At 39.3% G+C, this 24,986-nt stretch overlaps 1 protein-coding gene across 2 annotated transcripts in view; it reads right to left on the bottom strand.

Annotated features, from left to right (window-relative positions):
• Positions 1-24,986, bottom strand: part of LOC124161191 — an 80,607-nt gene that overhangs the window by 30,985 nt on the left and 24,636 nt on the right. For both annotated transcript variants that reach the window (XM_046537430.1, XM_046537429.1), the window contains exons 5-14: positions 24,533-24,685; positions 22,260-22,414; positions 21,593-21,891; positions 18,524-18,584; positions 17,965-18,100; positions 16,185-16,337; positions 9,492-9,643; positions 7,772-8,055; positions 5,153-5,213; positions 4,773-4,908 (exon numbers count right to left, since the gene is read on the bottom strand). In XM_046537430.1, the coding sequence (XP_046393386.1) occupies positions 4,773-4,908; positions 5,153-5,213; positions 7,772-8,055; positions 9,492-9,643; positions 16,185-16,337; positions 17,965-18,100; positions 18,524-18,584; positions 21,593-21,891; positions 22,260-22,414; positions 24,533-24,685 (1,590 nt within the window). The remainder of the gene's footprint in view (positions 1-4,772; positions 4,909-5,152; positions 5,214-7,771; positions 8,056-9,491; positions 9,644-16,184; positions 16,338-17,964; positions 18,101-18,523; positions 18,585-21,592; positions 21,892-22,259; positions 22,415-24,532; positions 24,686-24,986) is intronic.

A 24,986-nucleotide genomic window follows, 5' to 3' on the forward strand; every position in this document is an offset into this window, starting at 1 on the left:
GCGAAAGGTTTCTGGTATTTTTTCCCGTATGGTTTACGGTTGCTCGCCCTCACCAAATATTCCGGATCAAGAGCTCAGAGGGTACGGGTAGTGTGGCGTAATGTTTGCGAGAAGTACCCAAATAGGAGACTAAATGACACATTTTACGATTGGGAGGGATTTCAGGGGGATATCGGGGGTTTAAATGTGCGTACTCCTGGCGGTCACCATCCATTTACATAAATTCCGTGGGGATGAGTCGTTGGGGGCGGTGGAATAGTCACGAAAAGTACCCAAAAAGTAGACTTATATGCAAAATTTTATTTTTTTGGGGGGTGTATGAGGGTTTACCGGGGGTTTATAGGTTTTTACTGCCAGCGGTGATCAATCGTCCACATCAATTCCGTAGCGATGAGTGGTAAGGATTGGAAAAGCGGCGGAATTGTGACGAAAAGTACCCGAAAAGGTTACTTATGTGCAAATTTTAATTTTTTAGGGGGTTTCGGGGGGTTTAAAGATGACGATACTATATGGTCACATTCATTTACTGTCATATCTAACAGAAGTGTGCCCTATGACATCCATATTTCGAGAGTAATACAATAAAAAGCAAACCAGTCCCCAAAAAAAGTGAGTAGTGCCCGCCATTTTTATTTTTTTAAGGTTAAACACATTAAATCATTTATTAAACGTTCATGTTTTCTGAAAGACAATCAATAAGTGTATGTAACTACAAAGTTTGAAAGAAATCGGTCAGGTTAAAATTGACATAATCTTGTGTTAATCTTTTGGAAATCGTAATTTTCGGTGATTTTCGGAATATTTTAATTTTTTTCTGAGTAACCAAGGACGACGAAAGAAAATTGTTACCTACATTTCGTAGACGATGTTATGAGCATATATAATAATCATTTTCGTTATCATACACTTGAAATTAAGTCGAGGGGAGCGGAAGGGATGAAATTATTTTCGAAAAACCAATTTTTGGACGCCATTTTGGCTGCAAATTTCTTTAACAGAAACTAAAAACATTACAGAATTACGTGCTCACGTTCATTAGCTTTCAAAAACTGCATTAACCATGCCTGTAGCACGTACGGTTCGCGCGCAGTAAAATTAAAACCGAAAGACGGTCCCCCGAAAAAGCGCGATTTCGGCCATTTTGTCGACCTAGCGACGACACGTGGCGGAAACTTCCGGTTTTCGGATTTTTCCTCCGGATCATTTCCGGTTCCCCGCACGCGTGCCAAATTTCAGCTCTCCAGCACTTCTAGAAGTGGTCGGGAATTTGTATCCATGAGTGAGTCAGTCACCACAAGGGCTGTATATAGATAGGACTCGCTGCGCTCCGCGCGCTCGTTAAGGGGCTCCGCCCCTTAAAAACCCCGGTTCCGGCTTCGCCGTCAACATTTGTGGTTGTTCGACGACTTTCGAAGTTCGAATAATCTCACCTCAGCTAGGGGCCGGCTTCGCCGGCCAGGGGGTGGGGAGTCGCCCCACTCATTCCTCGGAACGGCTTCGCCGTTCCTCGCTGAAGGGCGGCTTCGCCGCCCCGGGGTTGAGTGTGCCCCCCCGGGGCTCTCCCGCTTAATACTCGGAACGTCTTCGAAGTTTCTCGTCTGGGGTCGCCAAGGCCGCCCAGAGGGCGAGGGCATTTCGGAACTGTTTTACCGTTATTCGTTTGAGGGGCGGGTTCGCCGCCCAGAGAGGGGGGGAGTCCACAGCGGCTGCGCCACTTGAACATCGGGGCGGCTTCGCCGCCCGAGGGTTACTGAAGCTCCCCCTCGCATATGCCAGTTACTCCTCGGAACGGCTTCGCCGTTCCTCGTTGTGGGGCGGCTTCGCCGCCTTGGGGTTGAGGAGCCCCCCTGCAGCTGCTCCGCTTTGTGCTCATTAATGCTCTTCTCCACCGAGAGGGGGCCCAGGGGGATTCGGGGGTTTTAATGTGTTATGCATGCGGTCACCAATCGTCCACAGTGATCACGTAGCGATGATTGTAAAGGGTAGTGCAATGCGGAGTAATAGTGGCGGCAAGTACCCATAGAAGAAGACTTAATGGCAAGTTTTTCATTTTTTTGCGGGGGGTCCCAACGGAATACCGGGGGTTTTATATTTGAGTTAAGCCAGTGGTCACAAATCGTTCTCATAAATTCGGTGCCGGTAAGTCTTAGGGGTCCAAAACAGTGGTCTGACGATTCTTTTACATGGAGAGGCGATTTATTAGAAATATTTTGAGAGTTTCACGGGTTTATCGGGGGTTTTAATAGGTGGTAGGTGCAACGGTTAAATTGTGACGAAAACTACTCCGAAAGGCGACTTTGAAATATTTTTATTTTTTTCGGCTGTTCCAGGAGGTTCCAGGGGTTTTCTGGTCTTTTTTCCCGTATGGTTTACAGTGGCTCGCCCTCACCAAATATTCCGGATCTAGAGCTCAGAGGGGACGGGTAGTGCTGCGTAATGCTCGCGAGAAGTTCCCAAATAGGAGACTTAATGGCACATTTTACATTTGGGGGAATTTCAGGGGGATACCGGGGGTTTATATGTGTACTCCCTGCGGTCACCATCCGTTCACATAAATTCCGTTGGGGGCATAGGAATAGTCACGAAAAGATCCATAAAGGTAGACTTATGTGAAAAAATTTATTCTTTGGGGGTGTATGTGGGTTTACCGGGGGTTTATAGGTTGTTACTGCCAGGGGTCATCAATCGACCACATCAATTCCGTAGCGATGACTGGTAAAGCTTGGGAAAGCGGCGAAATTGTGACGAAAAATACCCGAAAAGGCTACTTATATGCAAATTTTAAATTTTTAGGGGGTTTTGGGGGGTTTAAAAATGACGATATTATATGGTCATATTCGTTTACTGTCATATCTAACGGAAGTGTGCCCTATGACATCCATATTTCGAAAGTAGTGCAATGAAAAGCAAACCAAACCCCGAAAAAAGTTGGTAGTGCCCGCCATTTTTATTTTTTCGCGGTTAAATTCATAACACCATTCATTAAATGCTTATGTTTTCTAAAAGATAATGAATAGTTGCATGTAACTACAAAGTTTGAAAGAAATCGGTCAGGTTAAAATTGAAAAAATCCTGTGTTAATCTTTCGGAAATCCTTATTTTCGGTGATTTTCGGATTATTTTAATTTTTTTCTGAGTAACCAAGGCCGACGAAAGAAAATTGTTACCTACATTTCGTAGACGATGTTATTAGCATATATAATAATCATTTTCGTTATCTTACACCTTAAATTAAGTCGAGGGGAGCGGAAGGTATGAAATATTTTTCGAAAAGCCAATTTTTGGACGCCATTTTGGCTGGCAATTTCTTAAAAATAAACTAATAACATTACATTATTACGTGACCACGTTTATAAGCTTTCAAGAAATGCATTAAACATCCAAGTGGCACGCACGGTTCGCGCGCAGTATAATTAAAACCGAAAGACGGTCCCCGGAAAAAGCGCGATTTCGGCCATTTTGTCGTCCTAGCGACGACACGTGGCGGAAACTTCCGGTTTTCGGATTTTTCCTCCGAATCATTTCGGGTTCCCCGCACGCGTGCCAAATTTCAGCTCTGCAGCACTTCTAGAAGTGGTCGGGAATTTGTATCCATGAGTGAGTCAGTCACCACAAGGGCTGTATATAGATAGGATACCCACGCTTCATCTCCGGTGACGGTAGAGACCAACAACTTCTCCTTTGATGCCCCCCACCTTAAAATTGTTGAAGAAATTTGCGAGCAGTGTCAAGGCGTTGCTCCATGAGTCCGTCAGTCAGCATTTGGGAGACCCAGCAAGCACACATCTTGCGATAACCCAACGTTTCTGTTAAAGTTCTTTCAATTGTGCCGTGAGAAGCTTCAGAAATGCGTTCAACAAATTCACGGACAGTGACCCTCCGATATTCGAGCAGCTCACTGTTGATCTTCTGGACAATCCAAAACCGGCTGTCTTCCACTCCGTTCTTCATCGCGAACTTCCGTGTGGCCCTCAGCAAAAGCCCTGCAACATTCGCGGACGTGCTCAATGGACATGCGCTCTTCACCATAAAGTTCAGTCAGTTGCTGATGAATCTCCAATGGTGGTAACTTCCTTGCAAGGAGAAATCATATTACTGCTCGATCCTTACACTTGGTGGGAACGGGGATCATCACTTTCATTGTTGACGGTTGCTAAGCCAATAATGAGCGACAAAGTGAATCCCAGACTGGCGGACTCGGAGAGTAAGGGAACTACTGGGCACGGCAATGTACTGGGATTTAGCCTAGCACCTTCGCTCAACATTGTAGCACATTGGGAACCTTACTTTTGGTACAACCCTTGTACTATCAGAGAAGGCTAGGGAACAAATAGTGGAGAGCATCCTGGCATTGGCCTTTTGGCCTCAGAAAATAGATAAAACAGGGAAAATAAGATCTCCTACCTTAGTGGAGTCCCATCAACATTTGCAATGGATCTTCCTGAGTTGAGAGCTTTCTTCTGAAAGGTTTTCAGGTGAGAGGGAATTGTGGCTAGTCACTGCTAGGAATTACCCCATTCCAAACAACCAGCAAGGTAAATAAAAATACCTTTGAAGAGATATTAAAAGTTACGCCCACTGGAATTGATCTACTAAAAACATATGCTGTATAAATGATGCCACTAAACCATCTTTTAGGTCATGGTAGGGTCCTGATGTAAGGATGAGACCCAATTTAGGCATATCCAATTGTCCAAAAACAGTGCTTCCCAAGATGCTTCATTATCAAGGAAAGTGAGCTATGAAAAATTCTACAAGTTTCAAGCTATTACCTTTGCATTCCATGGCCGGTTATAGTTTTTGTATCTGAGTTTTTTCAGATCCTGAAGAATCAAAATGCGACGTGCCTCATAAATAAGGTCTTTCAGATAATTATCCATGGAAGCAAGCAGTTGCTCTCCAAATGCCCTGAAAGTAGAATTTAGAATATGCCATGAATACACATGGAACAGATGAACTTGAGATGAAGAGTTACAAGCAATAAAAGAAAACTAGATTGACTCATATACAAGAATTGCCATGAGAAAAAATTCCCCTGGACCAGGAATTGAACCAGGGACCTTTGGCATTCCGGGCCAATGCACAGATCACTACGCTATCCAGGTTCCTTAATTCCCATTGCACTTATACCATAATAAATAGATTGACTCACTCCAGTTCCAGCTCTGTGCTGATGAAAGGCACTGGGTTGGACTTTATGGTGACACCAAAACCTGGAAATCAGCAATTGCACAAATTTAATGAGTTATCACATGACTTAGAAATTACCTATATTAGTAAATTCCCACATACCTACAGTTGAATCCAAAAGTATTGCAATGCATAGAGCAGTGCCACTTCCACCACAATTCAAAAATGAATTTCACATCTATTCAGTCTCTCTGTTTTTCATCTCAGAAGGAGGGGAAGTTTGAATAAAATTCATATCTCCTGCAATATTTTAAGCCCAGCAATACCTGAGTGCATTACTTAAGAGATATGAGAAAGGAATAAGTTTAATGAGTAATACAGCCAGTGGCGGATACAGAAAGCACTCAAGGGGGGGGGGTACAAAAGATATATTGAGTTGCCTTTACTTTTATTGTGATAAAAAATAATCAAGTCACAGGCAGAGTAAAATAAAATTTTAATTAAAGTAATTATATGCATATATAAGACAATGCCATCTTATGATATAAAAAAGTCACAATTGTGGTTCTGCAATGTTTGGCAATACGGCCGGACCCGCAAGGGAGGGGCGCACGCCCCCTGTGCCCCCCATCTGTATCCGCCACTGAATACAGCCCATACCTGATGTAAAACCTAGGACCAGAACTTAATATTAATTTCCTTTATATATCCGCCGATCAGTTGTAGTATGTATGTTATTCTACCATTAACAGTTTATACCCTTTGTGGGACACAATGAACATAAAATGACGAAGAAAACATTATTACCACATGATATTAAATTGTTCTACGCTGTTAAGAATTATGTGAATAATTTTGTAATATCAGCGCTATCTGGTGTGTGTGTTGTGTGTGCATGTGCATGCTAACTGTAGATGCTCGGTGGTGTGATGTGAGTGAGCAAGTGGCAGTCACTCACTAGCCAGCGGTCAGTTATGTTGGTGAAACATCGGAGTGATCTCTTTGTATTGAACAATAGTTCGTTACCATATTAAAGCTGATCTTTAACTTAACGGCTTATGTTATTTCTCGCAAACCATACCTTTCTCAAAATACACTTAGGGCCACAACCTTGCTGCAATGGAAAGGGTTGCATCTTCCTATGACCCCTAGAGCTGCACTGGCTGCATTAATTTGCAATGACTGCCAGTACCTACGCCAAATAGGTTGAAGTGTAGGAGTTAGACAAAAGGTAGTCCATGCGATGGTATCACATAAAAAACATTGGAAGTAGGAAACGTGGAATGGAAGTAGGACACCCTACCAACTATCTCTTCCCTGAAAACATGGAGCTAAATAAAATGAGCCTCGGATGGAATTGCAAGACCTGGCCTATAAAGATGGGTATTGTAGGTAGCAGTGAGGTCTGCAAGGACCTCAGGATCCTTATCATGCAAAATCCTAGCAGAGACTCACTATCAGCAGCAGCATCTAGCGATTTGATCAGTGGATTTTTCTTCCTCATAGGCAAACTCACTAAAATCGCTGGCACATTAATTGCGTATGCTTGGTTTCGCTTATAGTAGGACCCGCCCGCCTTTGTGACGGTGCAGGATTCCTCGTCCCTTCCCTTCCTTCCCTATCCACTCCCAGGAGGCGTCATTAGGCTCCTATCGCAGCAGCGCCTCCTTCCTTGTTCCTTCCCGTCCTTCCCCTTCTGGGTGCAGAGGAGAAAAGCTCGTGCTTATAGTCCCTGCCCCAGGAGTGTAACCTTGCGATCCCGCCCTGGAGTCTCGTTTCCACTATCAGCAGCAGCACACAAGAAAGAAGAAAAGAAGACCAAACAGATAGAGAAGAAGAATGCATCAATGAATGTAGGGACATGGAATGTCAGAATGTCAGGACAATGATGAGTGGTGGTAAGCTAGAAAATATAAAAATGGAAATGCAGAAAGAAAGGTTAGATGTCTTGGGACTATCCGAAGTAAGGTGGGGACTACTAGAGTAATTGGTACAGGGTTATACACAGTGTTGAGAAGGAAAGTCAACAAGGGGTAGCTTTAATATTAAATGGGGAGCTGGGTAAGAAAGTGGTAGGTATAGACTAGGTAAGCATTAGGATTTTGATGATAGAAATTGAGGAGCGACTTACCAACCTTGAAATTGTTCAGGTCTACATACCAACTAGCAATTATAGGGAGGAAGAAGTAGATGAGGTGTATGAACAGGTCAAGGAAATAATTTAGAGAAATCCCAGGTCAGAAAAATCTAATTGTGATGGCAGTTTCAAATGCTTCAGTCTTAGAAGGGAGGGATGGAAATGAAATAGGAGATTTTGGATGAGGAATATGGAATGACAGGGGAGAGAAAGCAGGAGAATTTTGCAAGAGGAACAAGTTATTCATCACAAACAGTTAGTTTAAACATTATTATGGTCATATGTACATATGAAAGAGTCCAGGGGATACTGGAAGATACCACATAGATACCATTATGGTCAGGCAGAGGCTTAGGAATAGTGTGAAAAACTCACACAACAGCCTCACTCCAGATGTAGATTAAGACCACAACCTAGTGCTTATGGAATGCAGCATAGAAGGCCATTGGATACGTAGTTTAGTTAAGGTTTCTCCAAGACATCAAGGCATGTAGTAGCACTCACCTCTTCCATGCATCTTGGCCTGAGCCAAAGCTAGGTCTGCCTTTCCACACATTCTGTATTTGGGATCCAGGTTCACCCTCCTGTCGCACACTCTGGTATAGTCCCATGGGGGGATGTAGTCCTTGGTGTCCACTTTGGAGAGAGCATACTCCAGGCTATGGCGGATCAATTTCCCGATCTCAACAGACACGCTATGGTTGAAGCTATCACTTGCTGCTTTCATTAATCCAACTTCATATGAGCTCTTTTCTGTTTCAATAACAGCCACTTGGTACTTTACTTCCCTGTGAAAACAAAAAAAATGAAGTAAAATGATATATGTTATTAAATCTTGGTGAATCGATGGCGGTGAAATTCACATTAATGCCCATCTGAAAACATTTACCAGGACCAGAAATCAAAACAACGACCTTTGCTCTCCTGGGTCACAGTTCAGACCAATGCGTTATTCAAGATACTTACTTGGCAATTTCACTGAGGTTCACCATGCTAGATGTTAGGACCTTATGGTCCATCATAGGAAAACAAGGGAATATGGGCTTCCAAGGAGCCACTATCAGTGCCCCAGAAAGCCAAAGGTCTGTGGTTGAATCCCTGCTCAAGGGAAATTTTTTCCCATTGAAATTTACGTGAATGAAATCAAATAAGATGTAATATTGATGATATGTGTATAAAAAAGCAAGACAAAAAATTTACCTCATGTGGCTACCTCATTAAATCCTGGCTACTTATGACTTATTCCTATTTCCAAAAATTAGGAGAACCTAGGTTATATGGCCGATGTTATACAAGCATAGTTGGCATTTAAAGAAATTGCTGATAGAGCTACAGGCCACTCCAGAGATCAAGTTTGAGAAGTGTTTCCAGGATTGGAAGAAGAACCGGCACAATAGGGTAGTCTCCTTCATCAAAGAAAATGAAATGCATTGATTGCAATTCCTTACCCACCATTAGTGTATTCATAATATACAAATTATTTGGTTTTAGAAATCCCAGTTTAGACGAATGGCAACGGTCAATTTTTACCTCATTTGAAAAAGGCCAGATTGGCACCCATATGATTCCACTCCACGTGACGTCACAGGGACCTAGTATCTATACGAGTAGATAGGAGTTTTATATTGCCTGAGATTACTAATGCATGCATGAGGCACAGAGCTCAGGGAAACATCTCTTAATAATCTCACATTAAAAATAACTAAGTTCGGAAAGTTTCCTTCGTTTGATAGGGGAATAATAATTCTTATTTAAGCCAAACGCTACCTGCTAGCAGCCTGCGTCGTATCAGTGCTCAAGCCTCACCTCAAGGTCACCTCACATGCCGACAGCTGGAACCAGAAATACGTCACACGGACTTTTTCCCATCATTCCTACTTAGCTGTCGCGTTTTCGCGAGCTTGAAATTTTTCACTTTTCATTTAATCGCAAAAATAGATGTCATCATTCGAAAATCTGAGACCGTGAAATGCGCACTCCAGGAGTAATAATCTTTCGATTTAGGCAATAAAAAAATAATAGGAAACCACCCTATTGCATATCTAATGGGCACTATTTTGAAGGCGACAACAAAGTAAACGAATAAATTAACATTCATTTCAAAAAACTAAAATTCCGGGTAATTTTCTGAACACACATCATACATTTACTATAACATTGTAATAATAAAGTATTCTAAAAAATAAACATGAACACAAAAAAGTAATATACCAAATATCCTTACCCAAGGCACACAAGGTAAAAATCCCTAAGAGTTGCTTCAAATGTTCTTAAATTTATGGCCATTCTTGCCATATAAATCAGGTAATCAGTGGTGCCGCGGAGTCCACCAGCTCCTTTATAGGTTTCTAAATCAAGATTAAATGCCTGGTTAACCTGAAAAAGGAAATTAAAATTATATATAGAGTGATAATATGCATCATTACCAACAAAATAATAAATTATAAATCATAAAGGGTCAACCAAGATTCAAAAACATTAATGGTGGAGATGGGTCGGTTCCGGTACCCGGTTCTCGGTTATGCCAGTTCTTGGCCTGTGGAACCGGTATCGCAAACTGATTGCTTACAGTCGGTACTTTGGAACCAGCTCAGAACGGTTGCGAGGATTTGAATTTGGCGCTCAAAGCCGAAATAGTTTTCAGCGCATTAAAGGCAAAAAAGTAAAAAAAAATAGGATTTAAAAAGGCATATATTACTTTCTGATAGCATGGTGTCCACGTTTTTTTTTCTTTTGAGAGTTGATGGCTAACACGCGCATTTAAGGGTTCGTCAGTTTGTTGCTCTCGCCAACATTGTAACATTTCCGCTTTCAAACGAGCTAACTTTTAGCCTGCCACCATCCACTGCACAGTACCGTTCTTTCAACTAACCATTGGTCTCTATTGGTTCCCCCGGCCCCCGCTTCCCCCAGGCCCGGGGGAAATGGGGGCCGGATTGTGGCCTCACCCGGGCCAGGTTAAATAAAACGAAAAGTCAAGTCAAGTCTATGTATATGTCTTCAAACGAGTGGAATCGCGCCGACATGGTGCCCATTTCAATCTGGCCCAGCGATGGGCTATCCACGGTATGAAATACACTCAATGCTACATTGAGACCACTTTCAGACGGAACGACTTTTTGCCGGCTGCAGCTGCAGTGCAGCAGAGTGAAACTCAAGCAGCTATCAGATGACGCGACTCTCTGCAATGCCGTGAACGGCAGCCGGCAGAAAATCGTTTGTGTCGGTGTGAAAGTGGTGCTATGAATGAATCATGTTCATATACAGTGATTCTTTGACATGAGAGCAAGATACGTTCAGAGAACTTGTTCATAAGTTGATAAACCTATGCAAGGCATCTAAAAGTTTTGTTATCCTGCAGAATGCAACACTGCATTACAATTATGCGTTAAGTCACGACCGCTCAGTTTATCCATGGTGTCGCTGTACCAGCGTTTTGAGCAGTTTATTGTTGAGGTTATAAGAACTTGAGAGAAAGACAGTGAAGCATGCAAATAAGTAGTCAATTAAAGTAACAATCTAAGCTACATCGCAGAATACAGAATATATTCCTATCCTATGACATTTTGTTCTGGGGAAATTCAGCTGCCTCAAGTAAAGCTTTTTCTGCACAAAAGCAAGCCATCAAGGCAATGTTTCAAGTCTCTATACGTACCCCAGGTAAACCTCTTTTTTCCAATGCTAAAATCCTCACACTCCCTTCTTAATATATTTTGACATGTGCTTGCTTCATACACTCCAACCGGAACAAATTTTCTGCCAATGCCTCTTACCACAATTACTCTACCCGCTCTAGAAATAATATACACACTCAGCAAGACTCAAGTTCTCTCTGCCTGAAAGGCCCCTACCACTCTGCCACTGCAATTTTTAATCACATCCCTGAGGAAATCAAATCCGTCTCTTCACCTGCCGTGTTTAAATGGAGGGTTAAAAATATTCTATTCAGAAAGTGCTATTACAGTGTCTCTGAATACCTTGAAGACTCTCATAAAGACATATGATATTGAAATGTATTTTTGTACGGTTTTCCCTTTTCTGTATTTTTATTGTATATACATACTTATGGTAAACGCATCTCCTAATGTCTTTTGTACTTTTATATTGCATCTTTTTTTGTATGCAAATCTTGACGTAGCCATGCATTGTATTTTTGCCAATGGTGATAAATAAATATTATTATTATTTTGAACTGACTCACAAGTTAAAACAAATTAACGGATGATGTCGTCAGAGGTTCGGGGGGTTTCACTGTTGGTCCTGATGCTATGCAGTATATAAAGTGCGCTCCAAACATATTAGCGGCCCTTCAAAAACAACATCGACCACTACTGTTTACAGTGATCACCTGTTCAGTACCGCAGGCAATATTTCTGCCAAAAATAGATAATATTAGACCCAGGTGGGGTAAAAATATTGAATTTTTTAAATCAAATCCTGCAGGAAGAACCAGTGCCTGACTGGTGTAATGTGACATATTGGTTGATCATGCATTCTTTAACAACTTGATTGCTAGGCAAATAAAATTATGAAGACGATCTTAAGTTTTTTTTACCGAGCTTTACAGAGCTACTAATTTACATCTTTAGTGAAATTATTTTCATTCATTTCTTATAGTTGCTCATTCAAATTTGCCATTAATTCAGATTATAAGAGTTCATCCATGGAACCGAGTATTGAGAACCGAAAACCAATGGGGAGAACTAGACTGGTACCAAGAACCGAAAATATTTAATAACCGATTCATCCTAAATTAAAGGACATACTCATATAGCTCCAAGTTAATGAAGTACAATTCTACAAGTTAATTGAGAGTTATTTACGAGCATAAAATTAGCCAGGGAAATTAAGCCGGCTGCAAAGAGAGTTTTGAGCACACATTTGTAATGAATCAAGGTTACCTCCTGGTTAACACATTCCAAAGGGGCATTTACATTCATGTTCTTCTGCGGTCCCTTTTTATATTCATGCCACAAGGTATCACGCCTCTTTGTTCCAGTCTATCAGCCCATGGGGAATGTGCAGCAAATACAATGATGTGGATCTTTTAGGCCAGATTCATGCTTTGACACAATCTCTAAGCATTATTTCGTTTCACATAAATTCTAGGCAAACATTTAATGAGTTTCCACAAAAACATGTTTACTAAATGTTTACCTAATATATTGAACATGGATTTCAGCACCGACATAGTCAACACAAACTAACTCGAAGGGTGCTCACAAGCATGGGTATCAGAGAGTACTCCTGCCATCATTATGAGGGGTCTGGGCTCTAAAATACTGTATTTATCTGAATATAGTCCCCTTTTTCCAAAAATGCCCCAATATAAAAGTGAATGGGGGGGGACTACATATATTCAAAGGCATTTTTTTATATTTTTCACGAAACTGAAGCCTCAAAATAGGGGGACTATAGTCAGAGGGGGACTATATTCAGAGAAATACGGTACTTTCCAGTTAATATTAATGATATCCTATTTCAGTAATGCTTGTACATGTCCATCTAGCTCACGGGTGATAATCTATCAAGTAACAGTTGATATTCAACTCTATTGTGAATAAATTATGTCCATAAATGAAGCCTAAATATAGTGAAGTCAGGTGAAAACAAAGTTAATTGAATGCCCTATCAGATTTACTTTAAATGAGCTCCACTGCACTGACGATTATAAATAAATTTTACTCTTCCCTGATATTTATCTACTGAGATACTTAACCAAAATTAAAAAAAAATAAACTAAAGTTTAATAATAATTAACCAAGACTACAACATAAAATTCATATAAGTAATAAAAAATACATTTTAAATAAGCCTCACATTTCATGCTTTAAATGTCATCTATAGAAATACTTGCTTTGGTTAATAATGAAAACCTAAAAAGCAACATCGGAAACCTCATTACTTGCATTGGAACACAGTACCCAAGTTCATGAGAATTTTATCATTTGAAATTACCTTTAACTTAACTTCTTACAAGATCAAATGTGTAGTTAGAAATAAAATTACTTTCTAAAGTTCCACAGAAAATTATATCACTGATTATAGTTTTAACTAAATTAGTCACTATCACAGTGATAGTATTTCATTGTGAGCAGTCTTACATATGACTTAAGGGTTTATCTTCAGAGTAACATTAGTGAATAACTAGTCAGAACGGGGGTGGAGTTAAGGGCATTGTGAATAAACTAGAGATGGGTCGAATAGCAGATTTCTCGAACTCGAATATCAAATTCGAATATTAAATCATTGCTCGAATATTCAAATACATACCTCGAATACTAAACAATGAATGCTGGAATGTTTGACTCGGTTGCCTATGCAGCAGGCAACACAAGATTTTGGGGAGTAATTTTGATTTCCTTTAAAGGATTCGAACAGGAATTTAGCTGATTAATGGAATATTTTAATTTTATGGAAACAATTGGGCATATATTTAATTCAACTAACATCGCTTTACCCCCACTCCTGCTACCAAGTGCTAGCTGACAATCTGAGGCATTTTGTAAAATACAAGCTCTTCTCCACCAGATTTTCTTCAATTATTTTCAGTCCATCTTTGGGAGTTCTCACGAGATAAGAAGATGAATTGGAATTGCTATCAGGGAGAAACCAAATATCCTGAGAAAATATCCCTTCCGAGAAGCTCTGCTGCTCATATCAAGTCTCGCCAGAATGCCAAGTCTCCGTCCTATTTTGACATTTATTTCCTCGCGTAAAATGCTTATAAAGTCAGAAATGCGTCGCGTTTGGTCTTGTTCTTTTTTAAATTACGCGCACATTACTAATATTTCAATCCAACAAAGGTGTAATATCAATTGCCGAAAGTCATTGTTAGACACATTTTGGGCTAATATATTACTGCTGCATGAATCACCTATAGGTGATTCATGCAGCAGTAATGAGCAGCTGACCTCCAGAAACTGGAAACCAATACGAGGCAGCTGACCTCCAGAAACTGGAAACTTAGAAGCAGGTAGGCTGAAAAAGGTCAGTGGGTGAGAAAAGGTGGGGTGCGAAACACATTTCTTTTGTTCTTGTGTAACTTGATATTTTTTTCGAAGCTAAGGTCTTCGTAATATGATCCCTGCGTGAGCTGGGACTTTTTTTTATTTCGAAGAAGACGAAAGCCTCAGAGGGGGGCTAGTGCTGAATGGAGGGGGATAGCGGATCTTGGGAAATGCCCTAATGTAACTATCCCACGGTACTCATGCAGCAGTTGACCTCCAGAAATGGAGAACTTCAAAGCAGGTAGGCAGAAAAAGGTCAGTGGGTTAGAAAAGGGGGGCGTGAGACATGTCTTTATTGATCTCGTGTAACTTGATATTTTTTTCGAAGCTAAGGTCTTCCTAATAAGATCCCTGCGCGAGCGAGGACCTTTTGTTTGATTTCGGAGAACAGGAAAGCCTCAGAGTGGGTGAGGTGAGTGCTGAATGGAGGGGGATAGCAGATCGTGGGAAATGCGCCAATGTCACCATCCCACAGCAGTGGGTTTCTCCCTATGGTAGTTCCATCTCCTGGAAAAGATTCAAACTAAGTGCCTGTCCTTATTAGCCATAAATGACACATGGTAAACACTTCGTCTCATTTATACGAAACCTGCGCGAGCTGGGGCCTTTTGTTTGATTTCGAAGAGGAGGAAAGCGTCGGAGGAGGGGCCGAGGGCTGATGGATGGAGGGGGAAGCGGATTTTGGGAATTGTGCTACGTAGTTACTATCCCACGACACTGAGGTTTTCCTGGTGGGGGAAACCGGGGATTTTCGGATTTTTTCACCCGGATCAATTTAGGTTCCCCACGTCAAACTCTTTTCACAGCTCTAACCCGCGCATTTGATGTAGTTCGTCAACTTGCCTAAAACGGCGCTGCATGGACTAAAAGACTAGAGTTCTCTACATTTTTCAGAGTCAACTACAAGCGACGTGCACGCGACAGTGTACGACGCGAAATTCAAAGTATTCGAGGTATTCGAGGCGGTACTTTTTGCATAACTACTCGAGACCTCGAATATCGAATACTTTCTATTATTCGAGGTATTCGAGTATTCGTGGATACTATTCGCACATCTCTAGAATAAACACTTTGCAAACCTCACCCTCTGTTTGGACTTATCCCCTCCCACTGGACCCTTGCCCTACCTCATCCTCGCCACCCCCACAGCCTGACATTGTATAAAAGGCAACTTGAGATGAAATACTCTCACAATGAGAATGACTGTTGAGGTGGAAATCTGGGCCGTAGAAATAAATTTCCGTGGAACTCAACACAATAATAATAATAAATCTTTATTTGCCTGGAGATCTGATACATTTGTACGCATAGATATAAGGCACGTCATAATCAAAAACATATATTCTCCTATTATACACAATTGAATATTTTAACATTAAGGGTCAATGAGATATTCATCGATTGAATAGAACAGCTTATTTTTTAAGTACCTTTTTAGATCGGATTTAAAAGCATTGATGCTTTTTATTTATTTTAAACATATAATGGCAAATTTTTATATGGTTTAATGCCCATTTCTTTGGGACCCATTTTGGCAGCTCTTGTTTGTACATAATTCTGATGAATATCGTTTTTTATTCTTGTTTGATGATGGTGGAATGCACCATTCACTTCATAATTGACAATAATGCTCTTTACAGATATTATGGTTAAAAATAGATATATGCATGGAATTGGAAGGAGATTCAGGTCCTTGAATATTTGCTTACTTGGGGATCTATTAGGCTCTTGAGCGATGATTCTAACAGTTTTTTTCTGAATTCTGAATATTTTTAAAGATAAGTGGGTAGATCCCCAAAAGATGATACTGTATGAAACATGTGGGTGGTTTTATTTCTAAGCATTGTTACATGATTCCACTTGATGAAGCTTGGAAATGGGTTATGTAAAATGGATATTATGCATACCTCTATTTCTTTAGGAAGATGGACCCGAGCTGATATTTGTATTTCTGATTCATTAACGTACAGAAAATCCATTCCACCACGAGAGATGTTGGCCACTCCTGACACCCATCCATTAGTTATTTTCAAACTACCAACCCAATCAGTGCTGGAATTCTACAAGAAATAAGAAAAGCAAGAAGCATGTTAGAAAAAGAACACACCATTATAATACAAAAATGTTGAGGGTAGGATTCTGGGATCTTCAGCCATGTTTGTTGACTTCATTTGACAACAGTTTTGAAAGCCATCCTGCTTCCGTCCTCTGGTCAATGATGAGAAGCCTATAGTTATTTTGCCATCTGTAAGAGTGATGTGAGCCAAATGGGTAGCCATGCCTTCTAAAACATCAAAGTTTGAGTGCCCACCAGCCCATTTTATTGTAGTCTTCCTATCTCCACATACAGAATAATATCGCTAAAATACCTGAAAGACATTACTACATTAAAAAATTTCCTCTCCTGCTTGGACTTGTTGCAAAAGAAATTAAATCAAGACCAGGCAAAAATGATCACATTGAAGATGACAAAATTTATTGCCATGAAAGAACTGCAAACGCTAATCTCCATGTTGAGGGTTAACGATACTAACGGCCGCTACGCCAATACTCCATTCAAAAGAAGACAATAGTGATAGTTTAAATAATGCAAGACATGTAAAACTCACCGCATGAAAAAAATTAATTTATTAAAGCCAAACTGAGGCTCATTCAATGAAACCACTAACCATTCCAAGAGGCATTTGGTATTAAGAATACCATAAAAAATGTGGCATTGAAAAAGGCATACCAAGGTATGTGCTCTCCACTTGTGAGAATGGAGTGGGTTACTTGTTTTTGAAAGCAGTCTCCACATTTTCAAATTATGTTCGTTGCTTTCTCTGTGATAAAAAAGTTTAAATTGATATTTTTTAGGTCCTTTGCCAATTTGCCTTTAAATGATAAGTGTTTATATGCCAAATTTTCATTGTCTTTGTTTACGTTCCTATTTTCATGGCCACGCAGTGTCATCTATGTGATACCATAGCAACTCAAAGCAATAACCGTCAGTTACTATCATCACTATCTTATGAGACCAATAGTTTCTTGCAACCCAAAGAAAGTTATGAGTTCCAAAACTTTATGAGACTCCTGTTAGAGGAACAGAAGAACTGTTAACATGATTTTTATAATTGAATAACTTTTTTAAGAAAACAGGGTACATGCTAGGGAAGGAAAAGACAATGATACTCATATAACCAAGAGATAATCTCTAACTTAACTTTCACCCATCTCCACATAAAATTCAAAGTAGAAGATTATTACTACATATTCTTTAAAACTGAAATATTTATGACAACAGTAGTTCGTGACACAAACACTTCTTTTAAATATTTTAATTATTTAATATATTTTTGAACAATGACAAAAGTTGTGAACAAATAATCTGTAAGTTAAATCCCTAGCAAATATTAAGTTCATAATAGCAAGCTGGTCTCAAATTTTTATTAATACTACCAGATAATAGCACAAAATGGTAAGGTGCATTCAGAGGATTAAAAACTCTTTTGTGGAAAATTACTGCACCTATTTGAGCATGAATATAAAAAAAGCTCCAAAAAATTAACTAGATTATGATGGCCATTGACTCTAGTAGCCTGATACATATATGCAAAATTGTTCACTATTTTAATTATTACTCTATTTTCCTCAATAATGCACGATTAAAAACTAAATAATATAAAATTAAATGTAACCGCTCCTTACCTCAGCTTTGAATGTGAGCTCAATGTCAGATAATTTAGCCACTTGTAAACCACGATCCACCAAGGCGTTCCTGGTTTTCTGAAATACGTCATTCAAGTATTTGCCGATCCCATTTCTCAGCAGTTCAAAGAAGCTCCTGTCAACATGAAACAAAATAATATGAACTCTTTTTCATTTTCAATGGAGTCATTCGTTCAGACTCAAAATCACAATGAAATAAAATAATTTTGTAGATGTCCCGTCAACGTCCCATACTAAAGATGGACTATTGTGGAAAATGGAAATTGGACCATGGAAAAGAAGTGTTAGGAGTGGAGAAGCCCTCCACTCAGCACTCAAGCGGGGATTAGGCAATTACTGAAAAATCTATGCCTAAGAGAGAAGTTGAACTAGGAGGGTGGGAAGTCAACACTAGCAACAAAGCCAATCAGTTCCATTCAATTATTTTATCATTATATCATTGTCATTGAATGCCATTCAATCATTATATCATTGTTAAAATAAATAATAAAATCTCTAGTATCTCATAGAAACTCAAATATTCTAATGAAAAACTTACGTCATCTCTGGATCATTTTGAATAAATTGCAAATTCTCAGGATAATTAATACCAACAGAACCTGGAAAAAGAGGATGAATTGTATAATAAAATAATACGGAAAATCTCCAATTATTATTCCTCTAATAATTATTAATGGCCAAATATGACAGCTTAATTATAACAAAACTCATGTTTTTATCCTTCAGTTTGAACTCAGCATCTCAAGTCATATGAGATGAAACATTGAAATAGCATTGAAAGGGTACACATTGAACTACATATTTACATTTAACAAGCAACATTACAATCCACTATTTTTTGGAGAACTAAAAATTGTGTGCATTCAAATGTCTTCCTAGGTCACAAGCAATTCCAGGCCTTCTTGAATACGGTCTCTGTAATCTCTCACTATGGCATTGAATGATAATATTGACATTGCAATCTTAATTATTTTTAAAGATTAAGGGAGAGAAGGGCAGAATAATTTTCAACAAACTTTAGACACAAAAAAAAATTGCTATCAAAAATTGTATTTTCAATACAAAATGACAAATGACTGAAGCCAGGGGCGGTTGGAGGTGATTGGGGGCTAGGCCTCATGATGGGGCCCTTTTTATTGATACTAGGGGTCCTCCCCGGAAAATTTAAGGAAATTGCATGCCCGAAAATGGATTCCGACGCTATGATGACTCTTAAACACATGGCTCTGATATAACAGTTAATGACAAAATAGCAATTTTGTAATAAAAAATACTAGTGAAAAATGGGAATTTCACAGCTAATAAAGTTGTAATAACGTATTATGGTGCTATTATCTATTTAGTGAATTTGTTCCTTCAAGCTGCGCTGACATCTTAAAAAAAACCTCGAAAATAACTTTTTCCAATAACTCTTTTAAAAAAGTGTCAGGCTCTCCTTTATCTTCTGATGCCTTTATACTTTTTACTTTTCATACAATCTTTTCATACTTTGCATGTTTTAACCCTTTCCTGCCGGAGACTACGAAAGCAAAACGTTACCACGCTACGAGTAGCGTAAGAATATTTTAAACCTCTGTGTGCCAAGCTTTTTTTTGGGGGTGAGTTGCCTGGGTACACTCGTCCCTCAGATTTGGGACCCGGCCATTATCCCTACCTCTCACACGATCCTCGAACCCTTTCTTAGCGGGAGTCCGTGGTCAACTTATTATTTTACCAGTGCTTTTTATAAATAATTATTGATTATGTTTTTCATTAAAGGGAAAAGGGTAGGGAAAAAGGAATGCAAGCCTGATAACCCATGAAAGAATTAGCTCAATGGTATATCAAGGATCGCTTTTCGAAGAATCATAGAGGACCATCGAAAAATTTGGCGAAAATGTCATGAGCGCTCAACACCTGGACTGTATGAATGCATGTGCGATATCATTGTCGGAGTGGAAGGCTTGGTTTTTCTGCATAGTTTACTCGAGAAGTTGTCAGGCAGCTGAGCAAATGCTCCTCCCAAAATGAGTAACAAACAATGGGGCATGCAACGTAGGTACGGAATGAGATATACAAGTTACATAACCTTAGAATACCGGCATATTAGTAATTACTTGGGGGAAAATGAATAAATCAGAGAATATAGGGTATGTAATGTAGGTAGTTATTTGGATTTTAACATTCATGAGCGATAATGACAATAAAACAACAGCATCTCCCCATTACATATTTTTCATCCCGTATGGAAGAACAAGGTATTATGGCATTTACATGAGAAGTTTGTCAAACATAACACTAAAGTTTCATTAAAAATTTGCCTACACACAGAACAAAATGAAGAATTCATTACAATGAATAAAAAATTTGAGTTTGCAACAAATTCTTCTTTGCAAAAACCATCACCGTTTCAACCACCTCACTGCAAATTCCTGCTGTGGGAAGGATCATAAATGAGTGGGAGGGTCGGGCTTAATTGCCTAAGGGGAGGCACAAGGGTCTCGCTAAGCTGGGGCTCGGGCCGGGCCTGAATACCACCGACCATAGCTATCTCTGCGGTCGCTTCCCATCCCCCGCGATGGCTATACCCGACTTCCGGTCGTCTGCGTAGAAAAGTTTGCGACGGCTATACCCGACGTCAGGTGTTCTGTGCATGAAAACGCACGTTGGCTATACCCGACGTCCGGTGCGAAAGGGTCAAATAAAGAAACTAATGAAAACGTTGATTTTTACACTTGCAAAATAACTTGGTTCAAGTAATCTCTTTTCACCACACCTTTCACATACGCTTCACAATAGAGGTGAGCGTTGTGTGGGGCCTTGGTGATCGCCGAGAAGCCGACTTGGCCAGACCACCCAGACTCAAACAAAATGCAATTCGAATTTCAAAACATTTTCCAAAAATACATACACATTACTACCTGCCCTTGTTTAGTGAAATTCAAACTATAAATTAAAAGCAATTAATATTCTAATCCATTAATGTAGGAGGCTCAAATATTGGGAGGCTTCTTAAAAGCAACCGGCAGCTGGACTAATTAATGATATTATGTATTGACTCTAATTTTTTTTTTTAATCAAAAGGATGTTGTAGAAGCTTTAAGCCACAAAAGTAGATTTTGGAAAATGCAAACTAACAGGTATTCATGTAATTTTTACAAAACTTTTTGTTGGTTGTAACTTTGTTGAGTTTATTTTCATTATATATTTATGTTCACTGTGTTACTTTACAATGATATTATTACTGTATATGAGCAAATAAATAAATGAAGAACATACAAAGCTGAAAGGAAAATATTCACAGGTGGTAAAAGGCCATCTCATATTGAATCTTTGTGATTGTTCTATTACTTCATTATAGATTCTGCATAATTCAGTAATAGATACAACATACATAGCTGTAATGGGTGGTATACAGCCCATTTTCCCGCAAGTTTTATCTCTTAACTTCAGTTCCACATCTTTTCCATAAATGACCAGACCAATTTCAGATGATAATCAGGATGAGAACTGGTAAGGAATATTTACAAATGTACTCACCTGTTACAATGTTACAAAACACAGTGGTGCCCATTGAACATAAATAGTGAACCTTACATGGTATAATATTTTTATTTTCCACACTTACTTGTTCTTATCACAGCTTTCATGACAACAGGATTCTTCGACTTCTTTGAGCATCGTACGGGAATTGGCCTAAACCTGTGGCCCACATAGTCAAAATGGGTATAGTCTTTCCCATAATCATAAGGGGGTAACACAAGGCTCCCTTTCATTTGCTCCAGCGCAGTTTGCATGGCTGTCAGGGTTAATTTTTGCACATCCTCCAAGACACTACGGGTGAAGAGGTCCTTGGCTACCTTCGCGACGGCTTGAATCAAAGACAACTCCATGGGGCCACGGCCCTCAAAATTCACTTTCACAATGCTGTAATCAGTCAGGATGAACACCAGTGAGAAGTTATGCTCTTACAATCATAAAGAATGGAAGCTGTAAACTTCCATTAAGTAACATAACATACAACCCATGGAATCAACTGTTTTGGAGGCTTTACAGAATGACTTTAAGTATTTAAAAACCCCATCCATCCCTTAATAGTGAATTTTATACAATGAAACCTCCTTGAATGCTTACTTGACTACATTTCATGACTATACAAAGTGAGGCGAATCTACAGAGTGGTACCATGAGTGTTTTGACACAATGATTTTGGATATTCACACTAACTTATTTGAAAAGTATTCACACGACTCATTCAAGATCCAACATAGTATAGAATGCAACTTTTTCCTCACCTATGGCAATTATTTTCTAGATGATTTACCTCCATGCTTCTTTCTTTCAGATTAAGTTGAATTTTGATGTCAAAATGAAGCTTTTCTACAAATGCAGTTGTCTTCCCATTCCCCATTATTGTCTCATTGGTGGATGCAATGAAGGACTGGATCCCCTGAGGAAACACAAAAACCATTTCAGTATTGCATGAAAAAGTTTGGGTTTTAATAAAATAGAAGTTTCAGTTAAGCATTTTTCATTCTAGTATGGTATTTGGGAGAGGCAACTGACAGCTAAGGCCATTTGTGCCTCGAGGGAAAGGAAGGAAGTGAAGGGTGGAGAGAAACCCGGTGTTGGCATCAGCCTACTCCTAATTAAAGGTGCCAAGGCGACCATGGCTTAATGTCCCATCCAACGTAAGGAGTAATGCACTTGAAGTGTCTAACACAAGGAACTCCAGCAGCGATCGGGCAGACCCAGAAAAATCTTTGTCATCACCAGGATTAGAACCTGGACTGATTCTATGGGAAGCCAGCACTCTAGCCACCACACCAACCCAATCCCCTTCATTTTGGTTACGGCTACATAGGTACGTTTGAAAAAATTCACAGCAATTACAGTTAAATTACAGCTTTCTTTATTGGTTCGATGAGATGGGGTACCTTAAAATAGATAAAATGGGCAATGTTATGGTAAGGGCTCTTGTTGGTGAGTGATAATTCTTCACTATTAATATCTTAGTGTTGGCATGAATGTATGGTGCTGGTGATCAAGCTTCTACAGGACAGACTGGAGTCTCCCCAATGTATTCCTCTTCAACTACACTATCCAGGAATTGAAGGGATTTGAAACCAATCTACGGCAAAAAAACAACCAACTTAAAGTGTTAATAGTTAAAAACAGAATAAATTGACAGAATTCTCCTTTCTGGTCATCATAAAGAGCTTGGGAGGAAAAATATCAACTGTCCTCTTTCGTGAAGAAAAGGTTTGGGTAAAAATATAATAATGGGCTACGGGAGCAAGTAAAGAAGGATAGCTGAATAAATTATAGCATATTTCCAATTTACCCATGCTCCCATGCATGTATGTTCACCACACACGATGGATTCAAGGGATTGTGTGCACTCACAAGACACCCACCATGCATATGTCACATAGCAGAATTTTTAGGTAAAGTAGGTATGGTGATGGCATACAAGACAATAGCACACGAATGGTAACTCGGTCCCCCCCCCCCCCCCTTATCCCATGGTTGACTCAAAATTGAAGTAAGATGGTGAGCAGAAGCTTCTGAAAAGCAAACAATGGAAAAAACAGAGGAAGGGGGGGAAATTTGGAACTTGGGGCGCAAGGAATCAGCTAATACTCTACTCCACAACATTGATTGTCATGTGCGTGCATAGACCAAAAACGTTGTATGAATGCATAATCTAGCAAAAAGGTTCATATGGAGGGCAAAAGGAGTTAAGTATAGTATCCTTCGAGTTATGCTTTCCTTTTGTGTGTGTCAAGAGGTGTGCCTACCCGGCAGGATGTCCAACCGAAGAAGTTGTTATACGTGACATAAATAAAAAAAACTTTATTGGCTCTGTGGCCTATATTTAGACATAAGACAGGTCAAGAGTGGTTAATTAAAATAGGAAGAAAAATTGCAAAGCATATAAGCATTACATACATAACAAACAGTAATGAGAAAACATTGCAAAGGATGCGTCAGATGTAACTAGAAGTAGCACTTCGGGCTACAGGAGCATGAGACGCACCTATGAAGTAACTTTCGTCACAATACATGCAGCTGTATGGACGCATAGCGAATAGAGGAATAAACAGCCATCCTCTTTTATACATACATAGATAAATGATCGAAATATATTCTAGATCCAATTATATCTTCCTTTTATTGACCATTTGTTGGGTGATCCGTCCATCAGTTCCTTATCCAGTCCCTTAAATCCCTATCATACTCCTTTCCATTAAGATCATTCCCCAAGGCAATAAACTAAGTGTGTATTTCAGTGGAGTAAGAGCAAAAAATAAAGAGAAGACATGGCATTAAAACAATATACCTATATAAATAATTATGAGTGGAACAGGAACAGATCTAGTTATATAAAGTGGCAGTTACACAGAGTATTTGTAAAGTGCAATCAAAGAGTACCTCAGTATTTATAAAAGTATCCTGGCCTTCAATAATGATTTTTATTCTATTCAATGGACACTGTTGTTTTGAGGACACAACATTTCTATAAACAGCAGAATTTTTATGGTAGAAAATATGTAAAACTACCAACCTTTATTCCAGTTGGATACTTGACTTCTCCTAGAAAAATTACCATAACATCCTCGTAGAGTAAAATCTTCTCAAAGGAGTATGTAATCTCTTCCAGTCCATTGATTACTCCATCTTTCAGGTACAGTTTATAATCATGATCCCCATCAAGGCCCTGGTAAAATTTGTTGTAATATAATGACTTCTGACAAATTTTACTGTGCAACTTTTGGTTAAATAAAACTTAAAAATATACATTATACAGCTTCATAAGACTGAGTATTCTCTCTTAATGTCTTATCGCACAACAGCTTCAATTCTGGATCAAAATTGTTGCAAAAATGAACACAGAGAAGAGCAAATAGCTTGGGAATCGGAATCCCAATCAAGTAGAATGTAATATATCCAATTATATTTGCAAGAATTCTTTAAAAATTATTTCTGAAGTTCAGCTGCTTGCTTTCATTTTTTAAGGT

This window comes from Ischnura elegans, chromosome 6 (genome assembly GCF_921293095.1).
Source record: "Ischnura elegans chromosome 6, ioIscEleg1.1, whole genome shotgun sequence".
Lineage (NCBI taxonomy): Eukaryota > Metazoa > Arthropoda > Insecta > Odonata > Coenagrionidae > Ischnura > Ischnura elegans.